The sequence below is a fragment of the Dipteris shenzhenensis genome, chromosome 29 (genome assembly GCF_047967505.1).
Source record: "Dipteris shenzhenensis isolate YYH24624 ecotype China chromosome 29, Dip_SZ_1.0, whole genome shotgun sequence".
Classification (NCBI taxonomy): Eukaryota; Viridiplantae; Streptophyta; class Polypodiopsida; order Gleicheniales; family Dipteridaceae; genus Dipteris; species Dipteris shenzhenensis.
Genome location: NC_141624.1, coordinates 49,489,582 through 49,498,954, shown reverse-complemented (window position 1 = coordinate 49,498,954; position 9,373 = coordinate 49,489,582). Strand labels below are relative to the sequence as shown.

General features: G+C 41.0%; 1 protein-coding gene across 5 annotated transcripts in view; it reads right to left on the bottom strand.

The window, feature by feature from the left end:
* Positions 1–1,153: 1,153 nt before the first annotated feature.
* The window catches only part of EMB976 (Tetratricopeptide repeat (TPR)-like superfamily protein), a 54,574-nt gene continuing 46,354 nt past the window's right edge, over positions 1,154–9,373 (bottom strand). For 3 of the 5 annotated variants that reach the window (XM_087400553.1, XM_087400556.1, XM_087400557.1), the window contains exons 8-12: positions 7,538–8,259; positions 7,307–7,368; positions 6,898–7,082; positions 6,594–6,768; positions 1,154–1,433 (exon numbers count right to left, since the gene is read on the bottom strand). In XM_087400553.1, the coding sequence (XP_087256679.1) occupies positions 7,651–8,259 (609 nt within the window). In that variant the 3' untranslated portion in view covers positions 1,154–1,433; positions 6,594–6,768; positions 6,898–7,082; positions 7,307–7,368; positions 7,538–7,650. Of the gene's footprint in view, positions 1,434–6,593; positions 6,769–6,897; positions 7,089–7,306; positions 7,369–7,537; positions 8,260–9,373 lie in introns of all 5 variants that reach the window. The other 2 variants (XM_087400554.1, XM_087400555.1) reach the window with 2 other exon arrangements.

The window sequence follows — 9,373 nt, the reverse complement described above, 5'->3', positions numbered from 1 at the left end:
TGGCATCAAATAGCAACCATTGCACTGAAACAAGTTTCAAAGTCTTTCAAAGTAAATATCGATTTGTTTGTGGGTGTGCTAATTGGATATGGAAGTCTGGCCACTTTGCAAATGGCATATCTTTGCCCTCAATGTGTCATTCTCAATGGCTGCAAATTATGCAATTGGGTTGTCTACTCATGTACGTTCTTCCAATCAAATTTCAACTTAGCACGTTTTTTTCTAAATCTATTTTTTCAAATATGCTTGTCGCCATGTTGAATTTTGGAACACTAGAAAGGTAGGTTTGAGAGTGGTGGATCCCTTGTGAATTATAGAATTTTTTTGTTGCATTGATGAACTTTATTGTTTTAAACGTTATGAGCTCTTGCGAACTCCATTGAGCATGAGTCGATTGTGGAGGGCTTTTGGTACAAAGGATTCAGTGAATTGTACAAAGGAGATCCTGAAGTCCAATAAGTTATAGCAGACTCATACCATGTTAGCAAGTGTTTAATTGATGGAGTTTCACTAATTTCAATAGCATAAGGGCATCCGAGGGCAGATAGAAACAATGTAAACAAATCCAAGCATAGCAAGGGAAACATCATAAATCACATCATATCAATAATGAAAGTTATCATCTCATGGGCATCCAACCGTTGCATGACACACATATTCGTACGATAAGCTAGTTTCATTGAGCATCAATATGGTTATATCCAAGAAAGATAAATACAGTTAGCACCTGCAAGGTGAAGGCAAAAGCAGATACCATTTTTGGTAAAATGAAGTTTGAGCATATCTAGAGTTTGCCTCAAGAATTGTCTGCATTGGTCTTGACAATCACAATAGCAAATGAGATTAATACGTTGGTAGGGAATGCCATTTACAAAAACTCCCTCAATAGTCTTTGTAAAAACAAAAGCAACATGAAAACATTAAGAATTGCAAAGCATCTTAAGAAACAATCCAGTAAATCTGTCATCAGCACGAAACCATAGCCTTTCAACTATGAATTAAACAGGGGCAAAAGTCTAGTTCATTGATATTTTCTAGCAATTTGTACAATTGACAATGAGCATGAGAATTGATTCAATGTGGAAGGGAAATTTTCATTATCAATATTTAATACCACTAAAGACACATAAATCTTAAAAAAGTGCAACCACCAAGATTGTATAGAACAAGCTGAAAGGAATCACAGAATTCAAAACAATGACAATAGTGTAAAAGGATTGATCCCATTTATTGCAATGCCAGCACCTGCCGCCTAATTCTGCAAAAGTTGCAGAAATGCACCAATTGCAGGCTTCCGGGGATCTGCTTCTTCTTGAACTCCCAAGATTTGTGGTCTGTAGAACAATCATATATTTGGCATTCGTAAGATCACCCCCAAAAAGTAGATACCTCTCTTATGCAAATATAAAACAGACTTTGTCCAGGCTAGTCATCTGCAGGATGAAACACATTTAGAAAGGAAGTTAGCAAATGGTGTCTTCATTGACTAAGAATGTCAGAACAAGCTCGACTTGAGACACTCGGAAAACAATTTTGATGTCAAACGTTTCTCTGTCCATGTTTGCAGATCCTCGGGACAAAAAGGGTAGACACCACATATCATTAAAAACTACTTCATCCAAGAGCAGGAAACTTCTCTATGGGCAGCTTTTCTGCCTCCGGGGTTGATGAGAAATCCACAAAATAATAAGAATCAATGATGATTTTACGACATTCGCATGCAAATATGAAGTGTTCTTGCTCCGCCACCATGTTGCCACCACAGAACTTAGCAGACTGAGGTCTACACCAGGACCTCAAGACTTCCTAGTGCTCATAACCCAAGTTGCAAGTAGCAGCGGCAGTTAATGAAAAAGAGAAGGTCCAAAACATAAGAAGCTCAGCATCTGAGTAAATGCCAAGGTTTGGTCCTTCTCAATGGACACAGTGACCAAGTGTCTTTATTCTTATAAAATTTAAAAAGGTTGGTGACCTTAAATTAAGCTACCTTGAAGTCCCAAACAGGACAAAACATGACCAAAAAATGTTGTTATTGGCATACTTGCGACCACCTTTGATAATCTTATTGATATCATAGATTTTGACATCTTGGGTAGTAGCACTGCTGAGAATTAAACAGCAAGAAGAGCCTCTAACTCAGATCAATTTCGCTGCAAACTGTATCAATCATACAAAGCTTCATTACCTAAATGGCAAAGCAGGCACATTCAGAGAAAACAATGCGAGGCCCACCATTGACACCAATAATGTACACTGATCGACCTGAGAAAGCTCAATTCTTGATTCCACTTGCTCATTTTGAGCGACCAACTTCCAAGCGACTTTACAAAACCTTCTTTCTTTCTCCATTTTTTCACCATCCATAGCTTCTTGAGCTTTAAATGAGATTTCGCGATCTGAAATAGACACCTTTACACGACTCTAACTGGTAAGGTGTTGGAGATATCATCGTCAAAGAGTGTGTTGGTGTGGAGTGTTGGTGTGTAGTATTAGGTGATCTAGTACTAGTCTATGTATGTGAGTCTTGTGTGAGTGCCACGTGTCATCATGGGACTTATCCCATATGCACTAGGTGCTAGTGTGTGAGTGAGTATCCTATATAAGGCTTGTACTTCACTTATCTTGATATACTTGATTAATGAATGAAAGCCTTCTTCATGTCTTCATTTGAGCATTATTTCCGCACACCCTAACCTTTTCCCTCTCTCTCTCTCTCTCTCTCTCTCTCTCTCTCTCTCTCTTCACCATGTTTCTAACATGGTATCACAGCCACCTTCCATATCTGCCACGTCACCCTAGCCCCAACCCTAATTCTACTTCAGCCCTTCTTCCTGCAGCCTGCAGCTGCCTCAGCCCTGCTCCATTTCGCCCTGTTTTTACCTCCATTTTCTTGCTGTTTTCACCTGATTAGACCCCTTCTTCATTTCCGCTTCTAGCTATCTCTTCCTTTCAGCTTATCTCGCCTCTATTTACCTTCTCCTTGCACCCGTTTGCATCAGCTTAGAGTCTTCACAGCCTGCCGCCTCCATCCGGATTGCCTAGGAGCTGTCTCGCGTGCTCTACATTGTCTAGGCGGCCTCCTTACTTACTGGTCGGTTCATTGTGCCTGCACGGGTGGACCTTCAGGGCCGTTTTGGAGCTTTCCATCGCCAAAATCGACACCTTATGTGCTGCTCCTGCATAGCCGTCTTCAATCTCAGGGCTGCTTCTTGGCTTCTAGATCACCTACAACAGCCATTTCTCATTGTGGTGGCCTGCTACAGTATCTCAGTGTGCTTTGGAGCAGTCTTGCTGAGCCACTTTACAAATTTCAAGACCTATCTTTGCACTGGGAGCACCTACAGCTATCTCTTTGCTGATTTCGGACCTACTACAGCAGTTCCAGCTTCTCTTCTGGTTCAGTTCTCATCTCTGTGAATATTCGTGCTGCTTTTCCATTAGGATTTGAATTTTGGAGCCCCCGAAGGCATCCATCAGCTGCTGAGCACCTTTATTCACGCCTTTCTTAAGCTGCTGATTCATTTCAAAGGCCTAGACCAGCTCCTCTATTGGCTGGTTATCTATTTCAGCGTGCTGCCTTTGCTACCTTACTTTGACACTATGGAGCCTTGTCCTCATGGTGAAGACTCATCAGCACCACTTTCTGCTAGGGATGAGCAGCATGACAAAGCACTGGCTTTTATTGGTGTGAGGTTGGTCAACAAATTGCTTCATCAACTTGACCTCACTACTTCACCCAAGGCAAACCTGGACAAACTCAGGAATATTTATGCTACATCTACTGAACTTGAGCAGGAAGCTTCATCGGTTGTGTTGCATGATCTATTCCTCTTTGAGGAAGATGATGCTTAGTTCTGTGTGTGTTTGTGTTGAGTCAAATAAAGGTTCTCAGCCTTGAGTTGTCCCTCTAAATTGAATGTATTTGGAGTCAATAATAGGTACTTTGCCCTGGGTTGTCCCCCAAAAATGAATGTATTGTCTTGTACTTTGGTTGATGGTATTGACCACCCAGTTCACAGCAAGGGGGGATGACGAGTGATGGCTTGCCCTTGCTAGTCGCAAGCTGACTGAGAAGTCACTATCACAGGGACGTGTTGGATAGTTGGACTTGCTCTTTGCAGTATTGCAGTGGAGGGGGAATCGGTCTACTCTTTGCGTGTTGGGTCTCACACTCTTTGCTCTGAAGGGGGGTGTTGGAGGTATCATAGTCAAAGAGTGTGTTGGTGTGAAGTATTGATGTGTAGTACTAGTCTATGTGTGTGAGTCTTGTGTGAGTGCCACGTGTCATCATGGGACTTATCCCATATGCACTAGGTGCTAGTGTGTGAGTGAGTAACCTATATAACGCTTGTACTTCACTTACCTTGATATACTTGATGAATGAATGAAAGCCTTCTTCATGTCTTCATTTGAGCATTATTTCCTCACACCCTAACCTTCTCTCTCTCTCTCTCTCTCTCTCTCTCTCTCTCTCTCTCTCTCTCTCTTCACCATGTTTCTAACATAAGGTGCAAATCCTTCGCCTGAGCACAAAACCCTCATGAGGCATGTACCAGCCTATTGAGTAGTAGATTTTAAAAGATGGTAAAGATTTTCGCTAGAGTTGGGGGCAATACATAGTTGAAATTTGAAAGCCACACCAAGGCAGACCTGGCCATAGAAAAGGTTTTCACCAGAGTTAAGGGCAATACATAGTTGAAATTTGAAAGCCACACCAGGGCAGACCTGGCCATAGAAATGTGGACACAAACCTTATTCACTAGGTAGGAGTGCCTTAAACAGCTCCCTCTACTCAGATAGTCACTAGGCATTATGCACGCTAGCTACTGGTTACAACAACAATTATTCTAATTTCACGTTTTACTGAGCCCAAACCCTAGATTATTACCAACTTGGGTTCATCTAGGGTCAATCTTAAGTTGTTACGAGCTTGGGTTAGACCATGGCAAGTCCTATTGGATGTCTAATATTAGTTCATCCTCAAAATATTCTCATCATAAATCAAGGAAGAAATTTTATTTAGCTTCTTCTAACAGGGCAGAATAATTTTCTAACTATAATCTCTCTTCGACCTTGCCTTCCACAATAATTTGAGCCCAAGAGAATTCACTATTCTATCATACTCTCATAAATCAAAGAATCGAATGAGTCCCTTCGGAAATAACAGGCTTTAGAGTCCCCTTTAAAGGAGAGAGTACTTGAATAAAGGGAATATAACCATACCCAGCCCTAGAATGGCGGCTCTAAATAGCCTATAAGCTAATTGAAGGCTACACAAATAGCATAAAGAGTCTAGGTATTGGCGTTAGGAAGATCAGATGCACACTCATCCATAAGAGATTTTGAGATCATCTCTCTTATCGTAATTTAGGCTGCGCGGGTACTGGGATTCAACAGCTGAATCCAAGATGAAGTGCAATCAATGTCATATCCACATGATGAAGAATGGCATTCTCCCATGCATTGATTAATCAATCCCATTCCACATTCAACTTGGGGATCATATCAATATTACCTAGAATTCCCCATATCCTTTTTCCCATCAAGTGAAATTGGACCTTAACTTGCCATGTGTAGAACCCCGTTCTAGTGAACTTTGGAATAGTAGATGACGGCAACATTCATTCCACCTGGGACAAGCTTGCTTTAAAAATGAGTGCACCTTGATCTCACAAAAGGGTTCCCTCGCTAATTTCTCTATAAGGAAGTATCTCATCTATTCATGAAGGCCTGCATTTATAAATCACCACCTCAAACAGCTCACCCATCGTGGGATTCCACTATTTGCACACCAATTTATCACCACTTGACCACTTGCTCCTACCGAGAGATCATGCCAACTTACTAGCTCTTAGTAGCCCCCACTTGCTTGCATACACGCTTGTCCATCTTGCGCCAGCCCAAGCATTGCCTTAATTACTATCGTGACAAGCTCATATCATAACACTCTAGAGATCTGATCTGATGATCTCGTTCCTCTCTTGCCTATAATGGTGAAAGGTCAGAACCTCAAGGCTGAGCTAAAATGGGGTAATCTATCCATCTGTAGACCAAATGTTGCAAACCATCTCTGACTCATGCCTAACAAACCCGTCATTCCCATCTCGGGGGTGCGGGGAGAATAAGGACAAAGAGGAGATATGGAAAGTGAAAGAGCTGTTATGGATCACCCACCATGTGAGTAAAACTTCTTGTAATCTGCAGCTACATCAAAGTCAAGGAAAATATTTGATAAGTTACCTACAAAACCAGGAGTCGAGGTTGGCTTTGAGAATGGTTGGACTTCACAGACAGACAACTGTTTTTTCACAAACCAACTAGACTTGACACAAATATGAGATCCATGGATGGCAATGCCTAGGGCATGTAATAATTTAAGGAACAAAACAAAAATTCAATGTCAAGACTGCCTTAGCCACTAAAGATATTGCACTTTGTGTCGTCCTTGCACATCTGTTGCCAAGTCCCCCCAAGCAGGGACTCCACAAATAGCAGCCCACCCCCTTAATATTTAGAATGAGAACCAGGTACAAATTTTTGATGCAGACCGAGCTACTTTGGACCTTCGAACAACATCATGATAGGAAGACCACCTCAACCAACCAGCTGATTATTTGAGTCAAATCTATGAAATGCATTCTCTCTTATATATATAGCCCCTTTTTAATATCCCAGGGTTCAGTATATCTGCCAAATGTAAGAACAGAAAGTCTTCTTCATCATTGCTGCTTACTAGTAGCAGGTACAAAGTTTTAGCCAAATGATCTCCTGCAACAACGGTCAGAAACACATATGAGTCAGGATTTACTCTATACACAAGTACAACTGTCTTACAAACATGATTAAGGAAAAAACGAAACACATAATGCAACTTGGTTTACAAATTTCACCAGATACCTGTCTATATGTAGTTACCCCATCTTAAGCTCCAGATAAACTGGACTAAAGAAGAAGGGCATTATGTCTATACGCACTTTGCAAAACATCATCGCTCCATGCATCCTTATTATCGTGTCCTATGCAAGCTAGTCCAGAGTTGCCATGATCTTTGATATGCATTGAACGCGAACTGTTGCAATTTCCTGAAACTTCAAACTCAAATGCATTGAAACACCAACTGTTGCAATTTGCTGAAACTTCAAAATGAGATAGCATGAAAAAAACAACTCCTCAAACACATACGAGCAGAATCCAAGACGTCCTATGCATTGGCCCATCTACATAAGTACATAGAGAAGCAAGACCTAAGTCGATGAAAAGAAAGAATTACACTCCAGATATAGAAAGAAACAAGAGTAGCTCTTACATGGAAAGCAGGCGCGTGTCAAGCGGAAGAAATCTGGGCAACACGCAACATGCACAAACTCCCTTCAAAATCAGTTAAGTCCTTAAACATTAGATTCTTTCCAAAATCTGGTTGCTTTCGACATCATATCTCTTGTCATTTCACAAAGCTTCCTTAAACACAGTGCAAGTATCCAAAAGATAGGAAAACTACATCCAGAACAACTTCTCAGCACAACAAAGACTGCCTTACCTTCACCACAGTGCTTATCTTCAGCCTGCTTCAGTAATAATCAAAGATCCAGTTGATATAGTAATGTTTCTGCCAAATCTCCTGCAGCAAGCCACTGCATCTGTCCCAATTTTTCAACAAGCTGATCCACCTCCAACCGGACTGGTGACCTGACTGTATGCAAGGGGAAAACTAGTACCCTGTTTCTGACTGTTCCTCCTGCAAGTATACGCCACACCCTGGATCTGCATTTGCTTCAAAATAGCCCTTGCTTCGGAATACCGTCCAGATCCTTCATACGCATCTACAGCAAGACTTAAATAAACATCATCCCCCTTCATCCTCTGACCTGTCTCTTCATAAAACTGGACACCTTCAATGAAATGTTCGTTGTCAAGAAATATTTTCAACATTGTCTTGTGACAAATTGCATCTGGCAAGAGTTCTGTGTTTTCAATATCCTTGTACACTTTATAGGCTTCCTCAACCATCTTTGAGTTTCCATATGCAATCATTAACTCCTGAAAGTGTTTGATGTTCGGCGTTAACCCTGTTGAATACATACTTTGAAGCAGCATTTCCAATTTCCCATATAGCCCATTCCTTCCGTAGACAAAGAACAAAGGGAGATAGGTAGCAGCATTTGGGATTAAGTTTTGCCCTTGCATCTCCTTGAAAAGTTCTTCGACCTTTGATGCATGCCCTGTTTTTGCATAGATGTTCATCATTGTATGATATGTAACCTACAAGAAACAGAAACTAGTCGGTGATTTTGATAGTGCAAGTTTGAACTCTTCTGTCTATCAGATGTGTTGATCCAATATGTAGAAAACAATTAAATAAATCTCAAGAAGTGATCCCTGCATTTCTAAAATCTTACAATCATGAATGAAATCCTAACGCTCTAGATGTTCCAAACAGGTACTAACATCTTCAGGTTGCATTGTTTGCCCAGTGAATTTCAAAATGTATTCATTAACGGATACGCAAATGATTAGCATTCTTTGTCCATAAACATGCAGATATGTATGACAGCCTGTCACATTCACATGCCTAGATGCAGTGCGGACAGGCTACGTATTTGTTTGTACATGCAGAGCTCTCAAGGCAATCATAAAAGAGGCGCTAGGCTAGAGCATGTAATTGCAACCAATAATACTTTCTGACTCTGAGACAGATCCAAGATCCAGGCAGGCTGTCAAGATTCTGTGTGGCTTTCTCTCTCACAATTGGAATACAACAGTTACCACAACAATTGGATAACAGAGCAGGATATTTTTTATTTTTTATTTTTTATTTTTCAATTTAAGCCAATAGGTTTTTCAGGATGCCCTATCTTGTCAGTAAAAATCCTAGCAAGAACCCCTACAGGTTACACATGGCAGCCCATTCTGCCCCCCTGCATGTGAGACACTTCATCCGACAGGAATGCCAATCTACATGTGACACATGTCAGCCTTTTGAGTGCCACTGCAACCATGTGTCAGAGTCAGCATCTTCCTTGAGGACTTGGGACATTTATAAGCAGCCCTCCCTAATTCCTAGTTCACTTGTTCACTCAGCAGGGCAATTCAGTGGATAAAGGCACCCTACTGCAAATAGGGGTGTCCACATAGAACATACAGTAAGTCCCATGCACATTCTTCAAGATGCATCTGTTAGTTATAAAAGCACTTGTGAATAGAAGGGTGAACTACGAGGTCTACTCAGTCCATTCTCAAGAAATTTTTGGAGTTTCCTCTAAATTTGATATTGTTGTGACTTTCTGACTCGGTGAGGAGGTCTATTTAGCAGTATGCTACAAGGAATCAAATCTATAGTAAGATCCTTCAGTCTCTCAGTAGAAAAAGACTCCTG